General features: G+C 35.3%; 1 protein-coding gene across 1 annotated transcript in view; it reads right to left on the reverse strand.

The window, feature by feature from the left end:
• LOC107718861 (guanine nucleotide exchange factor DBS-like) overlaps window positions 1–21,646 on the reverse strand; it is a 62,044-nt gene that overhangs the window by 21,029 nt on the left and 19,369 nt on the right. The window contains exons 2-4 of the mRNA XM_016526099.1: window positions 19,217–19,300; window positions 12,215–12,329; window positions 8,521–8,611 (exon numbers count right to left, since the gene is read on the reverse strand). Coding sequence (XP_016381585.1) covers window positions 8,521–8,611; window positions 12,215–12,329; window positions 19,217–19,300 — 290 coding nt within the window. The remainder of the gene's footprint in view (window positions 1–8,520; window positions 8,612–12,214; window positions 12,330–19,216; window positions 19,301–21,646) is intronic.

Below are 21,646 nucleotides of genomic sequence, written 5' to 3' on the forward strand. Positions count from 1 at the left end.
TGTCGCTCCGGCCGGACAGGGCATCACAATATGGCAAGGGGCGTAACATTTCCATCACACGCTTGAGGTATTCGACCAATCATAACGCACTGGATAGCTGGCCAATCAGAGCACACCTTGCTTTTCAGACCGATGAGCTTTGTAAAAATCGACACGTTTCAGAAAGGCGGGGGATATAGAGGAGAAACAATAATGTACAGTATGTGGAAAATAATGTGTTTTTTTAACCTTAAACAGCATAAACACATTTCATTACACCAAATACACAACATAATGTTCTTTTTAGCAACATCATACGACCCCTTTAAAATAACTGATTTCTATTTTAATATGTTTTAAAATGTAATATATTCCTGTGATGCAAAGCTGAATTTTCAGCATCATTACTCCAGTTTTCAGTGTCACATGATCCTTCAGAAAGCATTCTGATATGCTGATTTGCTGTTCAGGAAACATTTCTTCTTATTATGAAGGTTTAAAAGAGTTGAAAACAACTAACAATAGAATTTCTAGTATAATTTAAAATAGCATTTATTTGAAAATCATTTTGTAATTATTAATGTCTTTTCAATTTAATGCATCCTAGCTGAATACAAGTATTAATTTCTTTAAAGAAAATTCTTGCTGACTATAAACATTCTGACAGTGCTATTTCACCACATATACATGCATACATTCATGCCCATCCAAAATAAATAAAAAATTATCATTACATAAATTATATATAAATTAACAGTTCAGCTCTCCTTAACAAGTCAGTGTAGCCCAAACAGTGCTGGCTTAATCCAAAACCCCAAGTATGTGATATAGTAACATTAATTAAAATTGAATTTCATTAGTATGTTCCAACTGCCCAGTCACTCTGATCACAGATTTAAAGTGACGAGATGCACAGTAGGGATTTGTCATGAACACTTGAGCCGTCCCAAGAATCAAAATCATGTCCTTACAGTTCTGCAGGAATCTGCCAACATGAGCTAATCCTACAGTGGGCTGATCTCACAGTCTGCCATGCTGAAATGCCTCCAGCTTTGGGTTTCGAGGAAAATGTTATTACCCTGCCCCCCTTTTTTTCTTGGACAGTGCTGTTGTTTGTTTTCATTCGCATCTAACAATTAGGGAAATGTGAGATTCAAGGGCTAACAAGAATAATTAGCATGGCAACTGAATATTTGGTTGCAGAGTGGACCTTAACACAAACGAGATATGATTAATTAACCTCAGACCTGAAATTAAACATATTTGGCACATAACTCATCAAGTTTTGATTGGACATTAAAGCATCCGGCTTGCTGAGTTAAAAAGTAGCTACCTAACAACCGCCTAAACACTCTAGCAACCACATAGCAACAAATTAACTGATAAAATTACAGAAAATTTACATAATTGCATTGTACTCTTTGTATTCAATGTCCAAAACAACTGTCAAATCCAAATGAGCAAAAGATTTCCCATTTATAATGCCCATAAAAACGCAGTTAGTTCCATTAAAAACCTCATGTTTGATTGCTGACAAAAGAGTCAAATTGAATCCCGCCTTTATATTACCATGACAATATCCTGTTCCGCTGAGGCAGACTGGCCATGCTTGTCCCCATGCAATAACTAAAGAGTCACAGGGGTCGGCTCTGCGCACAACAGGAAGTCAGAGAAACACGCCCCATTATTGAGTCCTCCATTAAAGCTCATTCAAGCAGATGTGACCAACACAGCTCCTCTTTTAGGAAGCTTTAGTAAACCGCTGTGTGTCTGTGATTATATTACACGATCGCCTTGGGCCTCTCATAAAGACTGCAATTACAAGATAACATACCAGTGGTCTCTTTTAGCTCAGAAAATGAATTGAACTAATTGATATAGACAATGTTTTCCCAAATATGATGCAATCATGAAAAACATTTACACAGAAATCTGTCCTACTCATTAATACAATTATTCATTAATAACATATTCAGTGATGTTGCACTGAATATATGGTCACCCTCCCTTCCCCCATTCTCACTTTACTCACACCTTTATTATGTGTGTGTGTGTGTGTGTGTGTGTGTATAAAGACTGCAGTGGGTTCGTCTGCCCACAGTAAGATTTCATAATATAAATGTAAAACACAGTAATACACATGTATACTGATTTTAAAAACTGTATATAATTTGTCCAAATTTGAAAGGGCATATAAACACCTCAAATATCAAGACTAACAACACTTATAGACACACAAACTTGTCACACTTTCCAAAAATGGAACAGGGATATTCCAGGATATAGAGAGTGAGAACAAGTGTGAGACGAAGAAAGGAATTACTATGGGGAGTGTAACTCAGTGTTCTCCTGGGAAAGCCGTGTGTGTGTGTGTGCGTAAGGAGGTGGAGAAACCGAGTCTCTAGGGAGCAGCTGCCACGGCACTGATATACCACAGACTAATCAGACACGTGGCACGTGAAATTCAATTAACACACACACACATACACGCACATTTCCAGTCCATACACTCACTGCATTTCCTAATTCAATACACACAATTCAATTACTTTTTTTGGTTAAATTGGATAGTAAAATTAGGCACACCCCAGAGAAATACACATCTATCTCATTAAGGCTCTTTATTTCCAACAAAAATAGAAACACTCCAATAAATAGCAAGGGACTTAAATCCCAGTGTCCCTGATGCTCATCTCAGTGACCTTTCACCTTTCATTTTTCACCTCAGGACTACCCTCAGCACGCTTCACTCTTAATAACTGTGGATGGACTTGAGAAACCCAGGGAGGTGTGTCCGAGACAGAAAAAGTTTTGGCAGCACTTTCTATGAAGCCCATATTTATAATACATTATAAGGGTATTCTTAAGGCATTATAATGAATGCATAATGCATTATAAAAACCTTATAATATGTTATATCATCTTATAAATAATCATAACAACAATTATAATACAATATAATGCTTACGCATTCTATTGACTATAAGCAACTTTGCATCTACATGTCAAATAACTCTCATTAGAGTATTAGTAGGCTTAGTTTAAGGTTAGGGTAGGTAGAATGTTGACGTACTTGCAAAGTTACTTATAGTCAGTATGTCTGTTGGGGTACCATCAAAATAATCAAACTGATACAATAAAAATAATTCAAAGCAAATGTGTCATATTACACATTCATCTGATCTGATATCTGATCTTATGGCTGTTTGAGAAAAAAGTGTTCATTGTGTTATAAATTATCATACTCTTAAAAGCTATAACCACAAATAAGTAAATATTATAAAACATTAAAACTATTATATAGCATATTATAAGTTTTTTTTTATAATGCATTATGCATTCATTATAATGCCTTAAGAATACCCTTATAATGTATTATAAATATGGGTTTCATAGAAAGTGTTACCAAAGTTTTTAAAAGAAATATTCACTGAACCAAAAATTGTTCTTTTACGGGTCATTGCTGCCAAAACATCCTTTTGGAATCTTTATTTTTAAGACTGTCAAATTTAATGAAATGCATTTTGCACAGCTTTAACTTCTGATTGTGCATAAAAACTGATCTATATATACATTTTCCCCATAAAGTCTGAGAATAGGACACATCAAAGACTCTACCCAAAGGGTAAAAATGGATATGGGTGCTTTATGTCCTTTTACAGCGGATGTCATTGAACAGACGCTCTCCTGTCTTTCAACACACGAGCCTCTTAACAACCTCCCTTGAGACGCCTGAGAGAGCACAGAAGGGAGATGGCCATCAACGCTTTCAGGTCAAAGAAAGGAAATGTTTAGCGCCAGTAAACACAGGACCAGCAGCACCATAATAAAAGACATTTAAACACAGCTGGTTGGTCTGCATGCTGAAGCGCGAGATGAAATGAGGGAGGAGCATATTAAACTCGTGTTCTGTCAGCTGTTTAGTGTCTCAATTTATTTATGAATCATTGTGGGAACAATAATAAGATGGTTTATGCAGTTCATATACTCCTTAGTAAAACTAAATCAAAATTACACTTAATAAAAATGAAATAAAATGCACATAAAATGTGAGTTGTAAGAATTGAGTGACTTGTATTGAATTGTTTGATATTAATATGGACTTTCAAATTGTTTTTTTAAATGCACAATATTTATTTGTATGTGTGTGGGGGGAGGATCACTGGTCATCCATTGCAAATATTGCAAGAATAGTGCAATATTTCAATTTAGCTACACTGGGGAAGATGTTTATCTGTGCCCAATTATCATACATTAGCATGCATTAGCACACATTAAAATGTCTTAAAGTGAATACAGAGACTAGTTCAATCAGACTTCTTTGTTCACTGGTGCATGTTGTTGAACACATAAAATTGCACAAATCTAAATGCATCTAAATTCTAATAACAAAAACAATAATGAGAGTGTGCACAAGGGATTTTGTTCCATGTTAAAAGAAATGAAGAAGAAACTAACACACTTGTAATTATGCCATAAATGAAATACATACAAGACATCATTAACCAATCTAACACGGAGCAAAAGCAGACACAAAAATCTATATTTCCTCCATGATATATAATGTCTTATTATTCTTAATTTGTGAAGCAACCTCATTTGTATTTGTATATCACCTATAAAGACCACAGCACACAATGGCCTTCATTTAGAATTAGTTATTATGTATGATGTTATTAGAACTTTTTATTTTGTTTTTTAATTATCAATTTACTTATTGGTCGTATTTTTGTTTTGATTTCAGACACGTGTAGGAAAATCTCCTCCGGCCGTTCCACACCAGCTGCACTGCTAATAACCATTACCAATCAGCCATATGTGCTGTGATGGAGGATAGAGAAAGAAAGGAGTGATTACATGCTTGTGTGTGCCAGTGTGTGTGTGAGCAGAGAGAGAGTGAATGAGAAGAATGGAAAAAGGCGAGGGAGAGAAAAACTACTGTATGCATAGAAAACATTAAGGTACAGCAGGGTAAAAGTTTCCTTTAAAAATGGTCACATAATATACAATAATCAAAGGAATATATTTGTTTTAATTGTCTTTTGAATTACATTTCAGTTAAAAAGTTTGGGGTTGGTAAGATTTTTCAGTGTTTTTTTAAAGTTTACCAATGCTGCATTTATTTGATCAAAAACATGTTAATTACAATTCTGTCAGGACCACTATCGTCAAAGATGATTGACAATTAGCATACAGTTTGGATTGGCGGTATGGTTCTGTTCTGGGCAAGAACTCCCTGCGAATCCATGCTTGACTAACGTGACTTGCCAGAACTAACGCTACGCTAGATTATTATTACAATTTAAAAGACATGTTTTCTATTGTAATATATTTAAAATGTAATTTATTCCTGGGATGGCAAAGCTGAATTTTCAGCAACAATATTGAGAAACATTGCTTATTATAATCAATGTTGAAAACAGCTGCTGCTTAATATTTTTGTGGAAACTCTCACTGTGTTGTAGTCTAACTATGAACATGCAAGAAATAATATGATATGAAGTGCAGTTTAACAGAAGGTTGAAAGTAAAGTGAAGAGAAAGAGAGAGGGACATGAGGCAAAATAATAATAATCTACAGCAAAATGCATTATGCCTATGAAACAAAGATAAATTCCCCTCTCTTCTTCAGGTGCAAGATAATCCTGGAGTGTGTCATCTAAACTGAAGTATGTCTGTGGGGTAGTAGAATAAACCTCTCCATCATCAACACATAAACAGCTCAGTAAAACAGTCTGAACACCAGAATTATGTGCACTCTGTTATAGATCTGATGTCACTAAAACACAAAAGTTGCTTATTCAGAAAGAGTCAAGTTTAGTTGACAATAATTGGCTGATGTGTTAGAGCACTTTAACGTACAGTCACCATGTTACAGTGAGCATCTGCAGACTATTCAACAACATGATGAAATATTAAGTGCATGTTACTCATTACTATCACTTAGTACTTACAGTAATTACATTATTAAATGGACACTAATGTAAAAGTGGCCTAAAATAAGTGAATAATTCATTTAGTCTCCTAAAGCCACTTTACATTAGACCAGCTCTCATGTTTCTAACTGTCACTGTACAGATAAAACCAATTATTACATGGGACAATAAACAAACAGTCCAACTGCTGCAACCCAAGTTACCAGTTAATAGGCCATGTTTACCAAACAAAACCAAGTTTCATATGAACATAATTTTGTTTAATGTTTAAAAATAATAAAAGGAGAATGTTTAAAAGTTTGGTGTCAGTAAAAATAAATTAATACTTTAATCAAAGGATGCATTAAATTGACCAAAAGTGGCAGTAACAATATTTACAATGTTACAAAAAAATTTTTTTCAAATAGATGCTGTTCTTTTAAACTTTCTACGCAAAGAATCCTGAAAAAATTTTATCATGGTTTCCACAAAAATATTAAGCAGCACAACTGTTTTCAACATTGATAATAATAACAATAAATGTTTCCTGAGCACCAAATCAGCATATTATCAATGATTTCTGAAGGATCATGTGACACTGAAGACTGGAGTAATGATGCTGAAAATTCAGCTTTGCCATCACAGGAACAAATTACACTGCAATAATATTTCATGATATTAGTGTATTTTTGATCAAATAAATGCAGCTTTAGTGAGCATAAGAGACGTCTTTCAAAAACACAAAAACAAAAATGAATGCATTTTCCCCAGCTTAAAACATTTATGCTAGTGAATCCTACACAGTGTCAGTGCAGTATGAAATGACACGTATCAGTGAAAGAGCCATTAAATATCATCTTATGTTCACTTCTAAGTCCTCAAAGCCTACAATCCTCACAAAACACTAGCACACACTAAATTTGTGCACATTTTTGGTATAAAATGTTTCCCACTGCTGTATTAAACACAATAAAGTTAATTAATAATGCCAATAATGACACTGACAAGAATGAAACAACAACTGTTCCTTTTATAATTTCTACCTTGTTTGCACTGCTACGCAAAGATAACTACAGAGTTAAGACCAAAATCAGGACTCACTTTGCTGAGTTTGACAAAATGTGAAAATGTATCAAAAAAACAAGTTAGCCAACATCTTGATCACTGATTTGACTCCAGTAGCGTTTTTGAGTGCTGACCTAATTTAACAGTGTTAATCTGATTAGCCCAGTGACCTCTCCCCTACTGACCATCATACACATGCTCACAGCTTTAACAAACCCCCTGCAGCCACCACACTTGTTGATAGTCTGAAGAGTTTACCACAAGCATAAAAGCACTGATGATCACTACAGGCTACACTCAAAACAAGCTGATGACAAGAACGGACACAGCTGTTTTTGCTGCTATTGTTCATTAAACATAACTTCAACATCATTTGTGCTTTCAGTGGGCTGTGTTTATACTCATGGGGATGTCTGCAGAGTGCGGTGCTGTGGTGCGCTAGACGTCTCTGTGGTGGATGAAATATTTAGGGTTTCTATGAAAGGAAACGAGGGCCTTATTTAGATGCCCTCCGACTTGGAATAATGCAGAAATTCGGACTAATCCACTCATATAGCCAAAGGCATCTGTCTGTCAGCTCCTATTCTTCTTACAGCATGGATGGAAAAAGCAGCTCACAGATGTACACGCAAAAGTTTCCTCATTCATACGGACACTCAAAGAGATTTCATCTTAAAGTGTTCTCTTAAAGGGAAAGTTCATCTAAAAATGAACCTTCTGACATCATTTACTTACTCTTAATTCTTTCCAAAACCTACACCTAAGTTCCAAAAGGGTTTTTTCGCATAGAAGAACCATTTTTGGGTCCCAAAGAATCGTTCGGTGAACAGTTCTTAAAATAATCTTTTTCCACTATAAAGAACCTTTTGTGGCATAGGTTACATGGATGTTAAATGTTCTTTGTGGAACCATTGATGCCAATAAAGATCTTTATCTTAAGAGTGTATATAACTTACTTTCTTCTGTGCAACACAAAATAAGATATTTGAAGCACATTTTTTTTCCATAAATTGTCAACTGGGAGGCAAACATTGGACCCATTGACTTTCATTGTATAGAAAAACAAAAAAAGCAGTAATTTTAAGTTCTTGTGTTCCGCATAATAAACACTTAATTCAAACAGGTTCGAAATTACATTAGAGAGAGTAAATAATGACAATTTTCATTTTTGGGTTATCTATCCCTTTAAATTTCAATTAATTAGTTCTCTATCACAATATACACATTTAAGCACATGCACATCCTATTTTTATTCTCTCTCTCTCTCTCTCTCTCTCTCTCTCAATCATTGGACCCATTGACTTTCATTGTACAGAAAAACAAAAAAGCAGTCATTTTAAGTTCTTGTGTTCCGCATAATAAACACTTAATTCAAACAGGTTCGAAATTACATTAGAGAGAGTAAATAATGACAATTTTCATTTTTGGGTTATCTATCCCTTTAAATTTCAATTATGATGTTCTCTATCACAATATACACATTTAAGCACATGCACATCCTATTTTTATTCTCTCTCTCTCTCTCTCTCTCTCTCTCTCTCTCACACACTCTGAGGGCTCACCGCGATTCGCAGCAGCGTCCCCTTCACTGATGCCCATCTGTCTTGCCGCCGGTCAATGACCAGGATGAAGCCGACCCCCGTCGAGCCGAGACTGAAAATCAGAGAGACACCATCACCATGGCAGCAAGCGCACACACTTTCAAAAGTCATAAACGCTGAGATACTGAATATGTCACATACCCTAAAGTCATCATTAAACGGTTACTAACCGACTCACTGCAGTCATCCCTACATATCAGACTGAAAAATTAACCAGCACTCGGTGTATTGCAAACCATTATTTTATCTACATGTACACATCTTCGTTTGCCCCCTGACACGCCAGATGAATGCATAATGTGTCCAAAAGCAAATTAAAACACATAGACGTACATTGAAATGCACTAGCCCAGAATGCAATCGTGGCAACGTAGCGCAGAGATGCTGAGCTGGTTGCTATGTCCATCACCATGGAGAACGGCAGCGCTCCGCACCAGCAGTATCAAGCTGCTTTATGGTGACCGAGGAGGCAGAAAATCCAATTACACACTACTGATATTAAAAAAACAAACAGCATGAATGTGCAGAATCCACCCCAATGCTGATATTCCAAATGTCCTTCTGCAGATTTCAGTGTACACAGATGGTTTCTTGCCTTCAGTGCACCTTTGCTTTCAGCCCCTCTGTTTATGGTTCCATTTGAATGAATGCCACCGTAGGCACAGACCGGGAGAGCAGCTACATTTTGCCTCCCCTTTACAGCGACCAATCATGCAGCATCAGGTGCTCCCTCTCAACCAATCAGAGCTCAGGAGAGCGCTGACGGACAGCCGGGCTCAGAGTCTAGCCTGAATTGCTAATATGGAATGTGGGCGGGAGATGAGTGCTGATTGATAATGGAAGCTCCTCCCACTAGAAACTGGCACTGCAGATACTTGTGCATCAAATCTGCCGCCATTACAGTGACACACAGATTGTGTGTCTTTTTTTCTGGCTCCCGCCTTCTCCACCAAATTTCACACTTTCATCCCTTTTCTCTCCTCTCAATTCCACCTCCCTGTCCCCCCTCAGCCTCCGGCTGTTTTTCTCAGTAACGTTTGTTCTCTGCTCCTTTCACAGTGGAGGGTAGGAGAAAGAGAGAATGGAGAGATGCAGGGGACTTATCAGCTGACAAAGCCCTGGTGCAGATCTGTACTGACACATTGACTAATGACCTTGAGTGTCCATCAGTAATAAAGATCAAAAATCTGATTACAATCATCACTGTAATTATAACCTTCCATTCAAAGGCTGTTGGAGAATTCTAAAGCCAGCGGCTGGTTCATTGCTCAAGATTTATGGTCATACTGGTGCTTAGTCTATAATTTTTTTAAATTATTGTTCTGTGTTGTTAGTGCATTGTGTTAAGAGTGCAAAGCAATATTTTATATATATATATATATATATATATGTATATAATTATATGTATATATAAAGTTATGTGGCTGTGTGTATATTATATTATATATATATATATATATATATACACACACACATACAAGATAGCTGAATGCTTTGAATGAATAATGGGATGAAGATTTATTTAATACAGGACATTTGTATTTTCACTGTTAATAAAAAAAAAACATCAAGATATTTGGGCTTGACTATAAATTGCAAATATGTAATAATATTAAATTTAAAATTGTAGATGTTTTATCAGAAACCACAGAACAAATTCAGGACCATGTCTTGCTTACAAATTAATCTTTGAATACATTTTACAAACACATATTGAGGTCATATTTCATTCTATAATAATAATAATAAATAATAATTATTATTATTATTCACATTTTCATAATGTGTCCAGACAGTATCAATTAAAAAAAAAATCAAAACGGTATTAATTCTAGGTAGTTCAAATCCATGATGTACACATACTTTTGTACAATTTTTATTTTATTTACTTATTTCTTTTTTTACTTTGTATTACAGTATGAGAATTAGTTTCCATTATAATAATTTGAATTGTGTGGCTAAATGTACTTAATGTCACAATGCAAAATATCTTTATGGTTTTAAGCAAAATAGTATAGTATTAATTTCTTTTTATTTTATAAACATGACTAGGACGCATTCTTGAGGGGTTTCATGACATTCGCCCCTTTATTCCATGAGCTGCTGTATTTTGCTCCTGAACTCCTTTCATTTACCAAATCAGAACTAAATCAAAACCCCATCATTTCTTATTATTATTATTATTCACATTTTCATAATGTGTCCAGACAGTATCAATTAAAAAAAAAATCAAAACGGTATTAATTCTAGGTAGTTCAAATCCATGATGTACACATACTTTTGTACAATTTTTATTTTATTTACTTATTTCTTTTTTTACTTTGTATTACAGTATGAGAATTAGTTTCCATTATAATAATTTGAATTGTGTGGCTAAATGTACTTAATGTCACAATGCAAAATATCTTTATGGTTTTAAGCAAAATAGTATAGTATTAATTTCTTTTTATTTTATAAACATGACTAGGACGCATTCTTGAGGGGTTTCATGACATTCGCCCCTTTATTCCATGAGCTGCTGTATTTTGCTCCTGAACTCCTTTCATTTACCAAATCAGAACTAAATCAAAACCCCATCATTTCTTCATGCCATTTTCAGCATGAAGAAATCCATCCAATTACTCAATTACCCCCTCTCTCTCTGTTTCTCATGGGAATAATGGGGAAACAAGAGGTGGAAAGAAAGAGAGTGTGATGGAAAGCAAAGGACCAGAATCACTCTTTCATTAAAATATTAACAAGGGCTGTTAAATTAAAGAGGATTTCACAGGATCAGCAAACAGACCAATGCACCAGTGAACTTTCACAGGGATTAACATTAAAAAAAATTTGAATGATATACATGCAAATTAATTCAACATCTTTAGGTTACTCATTGATATGAAGTCATCTTCAAGTCAACAACTTACTTCCCTGAGAAAATCATGTAGGTCACATTACTCACAAACTAAGAATGCATATGTAAAACAAGGGGCATTAGGATCACCTTGTTAATCGTGTACATAATTACACATTCTAATTTAATATGTATGATGAATATTAATGAGCAGTCACACACACATGCAGACAGTCATGACTCAAATTCATTGAATTGCAAACAGCATGACGTGTTGCAATGGGAAAGCATTAGAGTGCCATCTAATGTCCAATTCAAGAAACAAAACAACCGACCAAAATATTTCTCAACTAGTTTCTCATCAACACTGCAGTGAAATGACTGAATAAAGATAATAACTTCATCATAAATTAAATACATACAATGTATTCTGTTGTTAAACAAAAATAATTTCTGATAGGCTTTGCTAAAAGCTGGGTAATTTAGTGTTCCCACACTTTTTGACAAATGAACTTTCATGACATTTCCAATCATTCATCAATGCTGGATTTTAAATCAGAGATTGGAGTGTATTTATAGGTCAGGACGCAATTTTTGGAATTAATAGACTGAAGTACACATGTTTTCAATAACAGCATCAATGGTTTGCATGCACATCTACTTTGTAAGCACTTACAAGAAGCAACATCTAGTCAATAAATAAGGACTTTTCTAGGTCTGGGGGGAAAACATTTTCACATGCCCCGATGAATGTAGGAACTCTGGTTATTTTTTTTAAGTGCTGGTAATGACTGATCCTTCCACCTCCTGTTTTCTCACCTGGGAACACTGGTCAGATATGTCAGCACGTTGTGAAACTCCTGTTCCTCCAACTCACCAAACGCCGGGTACTCTGGGAAAATAATGATGGGGCTGCCATTCTGTCCTCGGCCACCTGGAAATGCAGATTTGGAAGAAGACGGCATGAAAACTAATCATCTTTTTATTCCATTATACCTTGTGATGCAAATAAGTGTTATGATAATATATTAAGAGGAAAAATTGTCTATAACCAGCAGCATTAACCTCCTGAACTAATCTGAACTAGTTTACAGTCAGACTGATCTAGCAGCACTTCTGCATTTAAAAAGTCTTCTACCCACAAGAGGGCACTTCTACAGCTTCACATGTACAGCGTACATAGAGAAATACGACTGCGTACATTCACAGAAAACTGATCGTAGCTATTACGAACTGCATAGACGCGTCAAGGACATGAGGCAATGTCAAGGGCACAATGCAACGGCATGAGAACAAAACCTTCAAATCTCCTCTTTTCCTGTCATTGAGCTTCGATACAGATGACATTAAAAAACACAGAGATAAACATCATATAAATCATTACTGGGGCTATAGATAGTCTGTATGTGTATGTGTGTGTGAGAAATAGAAGACAGAAATGGAAAGAGGACGAAAGACATGTTTGGTGCAGTATGTTCTGTGACAGAGGTCATGTGACCGTGTGTGTGTACTTGGATGCTACAACACTCTGTGATTAATAGAGCAGGATAGATCCACTGCAGCACTTACACATATTAACATCGCTATGACTGTCACACACAGACACACACACACACACACACACACACGAGGTGAAAAGGACACTGCTGTCACATTTGTAATCATGAGTAGAGCAAAACCAAAGAGCTCCAGTCCACCTGGACCAGGTAAGAGAGAGAGAAAGAGGGTCACTCCACAACATTATACTACAACATGCAATCCAAAAGACAAAGAGGCATTCATCTTCAACAAACGGACACACCATACAAAAAAGAAACTCTCTCTCTCTCACACCCACATACTCTGAGAACAATATAATATAAGAGAGTATAAAAGAATATAATGGAAAAGAGCAGAATATACAATGGAGTATGTAGCGTCTCGACCAATCTGACACACTAATTTTTTTTTGATTTAACAAATCAATTATTCATTAGATTAACAAATCGTCACAGTCCCCTCACTCAATAAACTGGATGCCAGGATTTCTGCAGAACACCAGGCCCCCTGGTCACCATGACAACTAATCATGATATCACTGGTTTTATGACCCCCCAGGAATGTGAGTAGAATAACCCACTCATTGTCCGAACAAAAAAATAAAGTAGAATGGAGTACAAAAAAGGTAAAAATAGAGTAGAACTTGATAGAATTGAGTATATTTGAGTTGAAAAAGAGTAGAATGGAGCATAAAAGAAAAACAGAAAACAGAGCAGAATGGATTGTAAAGGGTAGAATAGAATATAGTAAAATTGAGTATATTCGAGTAGAATTAAGCAAAAATGTAGAACAGCAGAGTTGAGTATAAAAGGGCAGAACAGAGTAGAATTTAGTACAATTGAGTATATTAGAGAGTTAAATAGAGAAGAATGGAGTATAAAAGAGAAGAACAGAGCAGAATGAAGTGAAAAAATGTAGAACAGAGTAATAAGAGTTGAGTAGAATGGAATATAATAGAGTACACTAGCGCTGAAGAGAGTAGAATGGCATATATAAACGGGTAGAATATATATAGGGTAATTGAGTATATTAGAGTTGAATATAATAATAGTGATAATGATAATATCAAACACAGGCCTCTGCAGCTGTCTGGGAGGAAAAAGCAGGACCAGAAAAGAAAAAAAGATGAAAAGAGTAAAAAGGAAATGAAAATAAACAGATGGAGCGTCTAGCAGTGGAGGTCTGTCATTAAATCTAGGTGGAGGACTGAGGCATGAGACCAGAGAAACATATTCACCATAGCAACATAAACGCACACAGAAATAAAATAGTGCATATGCTACATGGACACACAGATTGTATATGAAATCGCTCACTTGTTCCCTCATTCAAGTAGCACTAAATAGGGAATGCTCCATAGTGCACTATATAGGGATGAACTTAACAAAAATGAGGCAGCAAATCTTAGAAAGTAAAAAGTATTTGGACAGTATTTGGAGCTTTCCACAATGCAATAAGTGCAATGTATTGTTGGCTAGTATACATCAGTTATACACTATAAATGCTTTAAAAACGTGTGCACTACAGAGGGAAACAAATTGTCCACTAAAAATTCAGACAACAGTATAAAATGAAAGACACCCCTTATAGTGCGCTACAAATTTAAGAATAGTAAGCAGTTTTTTAAGTCACAAGGCCACTAGTTAACAGAAGTCAGAAGTACAATTAACACTGATTCTGGTAACCACAGTCTTTTAGATACAGTACTGTCATTAACAACGCATTAAAACGTTGCCTTAAACCCTGAACTACAACTGCACCATTATGCAGCCAGCCAGAGCTCACTGAATCTCTCTTTTGCTCTCTCACTCTCCGACATGGTTTAATTTAAAGATTGCGAAAGAAAATAAAAATAGTTTAGTATTATAATCCAATCTTCTGTTTTGTAAATAATTTTATATTCAGTGTTTTTCAGGTGTGTGTGTGTGTGTGTGTGTTCACTACTCACTGCTATGTGTGTGTGCACTTGGATGGTTTAATGCATAGCACCAAATTCTGAGTATGTGCCACACGTCACGTCACTTTTTATTGAAATATCCTGGCTCCTTCAATAATGCAACTTGGTTGTTGTTCACTCTTCTAGCAGTATTGTTGTAAATGTTTCATGGCATGTATAATACATGAGTTTGTTTAGGTTTGTAAATATTCAGAGACTCTCTTGTAGATTTGATGCAATAAAGAGATGAGTTTTTTTTTTCTTTAATAGAAAACCTGAATCCCAATCTAATCCTCTTATTCACTATACAACTCTTCTATAGTCCTCACACACAGCCTAACTGTCAATCAAATATCCTCGCAAAGCACATCAGCTCTGAACTTTGTTGTCAAGCGCATCGTCATGGCAACAATGAATAATTAAGGGGTTTCCTCCAGTCAGGCGTTATCCTGGGCAACCTGAGCCGAGCCCTAACTGGGTTATTTACTGAGACTGGAGAGAGTTTCTGGAGTGTTATTAAGTGACTGTGTGTATATGTGGAATCTGTGCATGTTCTGAATGAATCTGCTGTTGACACCGTGAAAGCAGACATTTATAAATAATCTCTGTTGCTTATTCACTTATGACTCTCATGGCACATGTGAAACAGGACAAATCATACTCATGGTACTGTCAAAACACTATAAATAGCTCATTAGATCAGTGATTAAGTTAGTTATTCACGTCCTGCAGCAGACGCTGCAGACACATTTGCACTATATATATCTGAGTGAATGAGAATGTCAGCATTGAGTTTTTACATGCATAATTTTACACAATTACGCTTAATAACATGGATGTTTCTGTAGTGACTATAGGAAGTGAATACATTTAAAAAAATTTTAATGAATAACTTTATTTCCGCAAGGATGTATTAAATTGACCAAAGGTGACAGTAAAAACATTTAATAATGTTACAACGGATTTATATTTAAAATATATTTTTTAAAGAATCCTGAAAATATGTATCACAGTTTCCATAAAAATATTAAGCAGCACAACTGTTTTCAACATTGATAATAATAAATGTTTCTTGAGCAGCAAGTCAGCATATTAGAATGATTTCTGAAGGATCATGTGGCACTAAAGACTGGAGTAATGATGCTGAAAATTCAGCTTTGCCATCACAGGAATAAATCACATTTTAAAATATATTAAATTAGAAAAGAGGTATTTTGAATTGTAATAATATTTCACAATCTTAGTGTTTTTACTGTGTTTCTGTTCATATAAATGCAGCCATGGTAAACATAAGAGACTTCTTTCTAAATCATGGGGGGGTAAAAAAAAAAACAACAACTTACAGACCCCAAACTTTTAAATGGCAAAGTCATGTAAATGCCTAAAATTATTTTCTTCAGGTAAAGGTCCAGGTTTAAGCAAAAACAGAAAAAAACATATATGCTCCTCCCAAATTAGCATACTATCCATCCTAAATAGTATTTGAAATCATAATTAGTATGTCCAAATTGTAATATATTGAAATATGTATTCCAAAGGTACCCGGACGGTTTACTATTTCTGGTAGAAATTCGAAGTGCAGATCCGTGCACACTCGATGGCTAATATTGCCCACAACCCACTGCATTGATCAAGGATTCAATTAGAACTACAAACGCATAAAGTGTTAAAACATGTGAAACAGGACAAATCATACTCATGGTACTGTCAAAACACTATAAATAGCTCATTAGATCAGTGATTAAGTTAGTTATTCACGTCCTGCAGCAGACGCTGCAGACACATTTGCACTATATATATCTGAGTGAATGAGAATGTCAGCATTGAGTTTTTACATGCATAATTTTACACAATTACGCTTAATAACATGGATGTTTCTGTAGTGACTATAGGAAGTGAATACATTTAAAAAAATTTTAATGAATAACTTTATTTCCGCAAGGATGTATTAAATTGACCAAAGGTGACAGTAAAAACATTTAATAATGTTACAACGGATTTATATTTAAAATATATTTTTTAAAGAATCCTGAAAATATGTATCACAGTTTCCATAAAAATATTAAGCAGCACAACTGTTTTCAACATTGATAATAATAAATGTTTCTTGAGCAGCAAGTCAGCATATTAGAATGATTTCTGAAGGATCATGTGGCACTAAAGACTGGAGTAATGATGCTGAAAATTCAGCTTTGCCATCACAGGAATAAATCACATTTTAAAATATATTAAATTAGAAAAGAGGTATTTTGAATTGTAATAATATTTCACAATCTTAGTGTTTTTACTGTGTTTCTGTTCATATAAATGCAGCCATGGTAAACATAAGAGACTTCTTTCTAAATCATGGGGGGGTAAAAAAAAAAACAACAACTTACAGACCCCAAACTTTTAAATGGCAAAGTCATGTAAATGCCTAAAATTATTTTCTTCAGGTAAAGGTCCAGGTTTAAGCAAAAACAGAAAAAAACATATATGCTGCTTCCCAATTAGCATACTATCCATCCTAAATAGTATTTGAAATCATAATTAGTATGTCCAAATTGTAATATATTGAAATATGTATTCCAAAGGTACCCGGACGGTTTACTATTTCTGGTAGAAATTCGAAGTGCAGATCCGTGCACACTCGATGGCTAATATTGCCCACAACCCACTGCATTGATCAAGGATTCAATTAGAACTACAAACGCATAAAGTGTTAAAAAAAAAACTACAAACATGGCAGATATGCAAGACTGATGGACAGGTAGAGAAAGGGGTTTGAGTGACAAATAATCAATATCTAACCTGATGAAAAAATGTTTATTTACTGCTCTCCGCATTATATTTCATCTGCAACAACATTGTGAACTTTTATATAGAGATACATTTGGTCATTAACTTTTAAATGCATCATTATGCAAACACATGAGAAGCATTCTCAGCATGATAGACCCGTGACTGGCAGATCAACTTGCCTCTTCATTTCTCTCCAATACTGTAGGAAATCAAATTATACGAAATGTGGATGATGTTAACGGTGACAAGATGATTGACAGGGCAGTTTAAACAGTGACAGAATGCACATAACTAAGCAAAAGAGCATCTGTTAAAGACATAATTACAGTATGACGAAGTATGTCCCAAAGCTTGCCTGCTATTCTGCTACATACTCAAAAGTATGTACTTTTTCTTCACAAAAAGAGTACATACTTTTAGGGAACAGTATAGGCGAATTGGGACGCAGAAATAGATTTTACCCCATTTTGCTCTAAATGTAAACAACTTTACTGGCGTTCTGACGACTTACTATATTTACATGTCAGTTAATAGTTTAATGCTGACACCAGATTTCTTTATTTTTTTCGGTTTTAAAAATTTGCTAATTTTTTTTTGAGTTATCAATGTTTTGTTGTACATGTAAACTCAAATGATGATCATTTTATGAAGCTTTCAGAATCTCTCATAGCGGTCACACAGTCTTTATTGGCAAAGTATTCTGGGATTGATTGTGTAGGAGACTCACCTGACAGGAAGGCAAACTGTTTCCTGAGGTCTAGGCTGATGTCTGCGGCACACAGAGGACTGCTCTCCTGCTGCATAATCTCATCTGTGTGAGAAACAAAGAGATTTAGTTAGTAAAAATTTCGCCACAAACAAGGAAAAACTGGTTGTTTCCCATGCTGATGTTTATGGTTATACCACACAATTTCATAGACATAGGATGACATATACAGGAATGTCACTTCACGTTCTTTATCGGTTTCTAGATTAAGATGGCATGATCTTGTTTAAAGTCTGAGAAGAGCAGCTGGATGAATGGATGTAGGTAAGATTGGATGGAAGAGCAGCTGAATGCATGGAAAGACGGAACAGCAGATGGAAGAATGGATGGCTGGATGAAGAAGAGAAGGTGAAAACAGAATAACTAAGCAAAAGAGCATCTGTTAAAGACATAATTACAGTATGACGAAGTATGTCCCAAAGCTTGCCTGCTATTCTGCTACATACTCAAAAGTATGTACTTTTTCTTCACAACAAGAGTACATACTTTTAGGGAACAGTATAGGCGAATTGGGACGCAGAAATAGATTTTACCCCATTTTGCTCTAAATGTAAACAACTTTACTGGCGTTCTGACGACTTACTATATTTACATGTCAGTTAATAGTTTAATGCTGACACCAGATTTCTTTATTTTTTTCGGTTTTAAAAATTTGCTAATTTTTTTTTGAGTTATCAATGTTTTGTTGTACATGTAAACTCAAATGATGATCATTTTATGAAGCTTTCAGAATCTCTCATAGCGGTCACACAGTCTTTATTGGCAAAGTATTCTGGGATTGATTGTGTAGGAGACTCACCTGACAGGAAGGCAAACTGTTTCCTGAGGTCTAGGCTGATGTCTGCGGCACACAGAGGACTGCTCTCCTGCTGCATAATCTCATCTGTGTGAGAAACAAAGAGATTTAGTTAGTAAAAATTTCGCCACAAACAAGGAAAAACTGGTTGTTTCCCATGCTGATGTTTATGGTTATACCACACAATTTCATAGACATAGGATGACATATACAGGAATGTCACTTCACGTTCTTTATCGGTTTCTAGGTTAAGATGGCATGATCTTGTTTCATGTGACACTGAAGACTGGAGTAATGATGTAGAAAATCCAGCTTTGCCATCACAGGAATAAATTACATTTTAACAATGTTTTAAAATAGAAATGTTAAAATATATTAAAACATAAATCTGTTATTTTAATTGCAATCACAACATTGCTGTTTTTCCTCAAATAAACGGAGCCTTTCAAATAATAATAATAATTTTTTTTTATTTTACAAATCTTAGATTCCAAACTTTTGAATGGTAATGCAGCAGGAATTTTACAGACTTCCTTATACTGACCAATCAGAACACAGGGCAGAATTATACATTTTACAAGTATAAGATTTACAAGTATCAAGTCTTTTGAGAATTACAGATTTTAAAAGAACAAATATTAAACATTTGGGTCAAATGTTCTTATACACAAGTCAAAACAGCCTATACGACAAAAACAACTAAAGAAAGAAGTGATTTTGAGATTTTATCCTCCATCCAATCACCGGACGTGGTCTCTCATTTACATTTATCCCATCACTCCTATTAAACAATACCAGGCCGTTGAGATCGAGGGGGACGCGCTCAGTCTTGTCACTGTTGCCTCAGCTGGGCTCATGAGAAAGAGGCTTGAGCAGCGTCCAACGTTTCATTCACCATCTCATCACTTGGTTTAATCAACAAAGCTACGGCACAGAGCCTCCACTCAATACAAAACATCCTCTCACACATCCGCAAAACCAAAGCAGCAATAACAGGGCTATAGAAACGGCCCAGGGCCCTAAATGGACGCCAACCGCACATTGACAAAGCTATTCAGCATTGGGGTGCTGGTATTTAGAAGAACCGGGGGAAGGGCCGACTCTCTCATTTTAATGGCTTTCAACGAAAAGACGAGTATTCATTTTTAATGCAACTCAGATGGGTTGAGCTGTGACCGCTACCTCAGTGTGATTGAAGATCTGGGTTTGGACTGTAGCCTAAAAGATCCCAGTATTAAAAGGTTCATCTTCATCTCAGGAAACTGCTAGCCGTCTTTTGTTCAATTATTTTGTTAGTTCACAAAAGTATAACAACAGATTGCCTTGTTGTAATGACATATAATCTATATTATGACTATAATGGGGCAAAAGCGTATTTATACCGGAATCACAATTGCAGAAATGATTTATGAACCCAAATTTTGCTTTTTGACAATTTGCCAAAAATTTTTATAAAATATAATATATGTCCAACTAGTGAAAAACAAGACTTGTAAGGTTTGTAACTATTGTCAGAAAATAAATGTAAGAAAATATGATGTGTTACATTTAATATTGGAATAATTGAATTCAATGGTGTAAATTTAAAAAGTAATATTTTTATTTACTTTTTTACTTTAATTTATTTAACAAACATGCTGATTATGTAACATGTTACATGCAACACTGGTCTTATCTCATTATCATCCTAATGCTCTAATATTGGTGTTTATGATAAGCAGGATCCAAATTCTTCGCTATTACATAAGATTCAGCTATTAAAAAAATGTGCAATTGTGAGCCTCAAGATCTCACCTCTCTTGGAACTCCGTTTCCTGGTGCAGGAGAACAAGGACAACATGTTTTCCGTGTCTCTGCGTTTGTGTCCACTCTCTGCATTATTTACAGGAGAGTGTTGGATACAGTGGCTTAAAAACCTACATATTACACTAAGAGCTCAGATGGAAAAACAAGACACATACCAATACACAGACACACACACGCTCAATGTTAACATGCAAGGAAAACATCCTCTTTGTTCTTCAAGTCTGTGCAAGCAGCCCAAGTTAAACACACTTTTTTTTGTTAAAGACCTCTTTGGCTGTGTCATGTCCGAGCCTGTCTAAACTACAAAGAACCAGTCCATGTTAAAACACACAGGAGTGCAATACAGAAACAATAACTGCTACACAAGACAGTGAAGGCCAGGCAATAAAGCAAAGAGTCACTTACACACACACACTGAAAGCATGACATCTTCCTTTACACAGGAATCACACCCATATCTCATTGTGATTTCCATAATAACTACATGTTTTATGTACACTAAACAAAGTGAAACTTTAGAATACATAATATACAATGAATGTTCCAGAACAACAGTTAAAAACATAGAACTAAGCCACATGTTATTAGTCACTTCATCCACTGTCCATATTACTTTTGCATAAATCT

This window comes from Sinocyclocheilus rhinocerous, unplaced genomic scaffold (genome assembly GCF_001515625.1).
Source record: "Sinocyclocheilus rhinocerous isolate Xijiao unplaced genomic scaffold, SAMN03320098_v1.1 scaffold1334, whole genome shotgun sequence".
Taxonomy (NCBI): Eukaryota; Metazoa; Chordata; class Actinopteri; order Cypriniformes; family Cyprinidae; genus Sinocyclocheilus; species Sinocyclocheilus rhinocerous.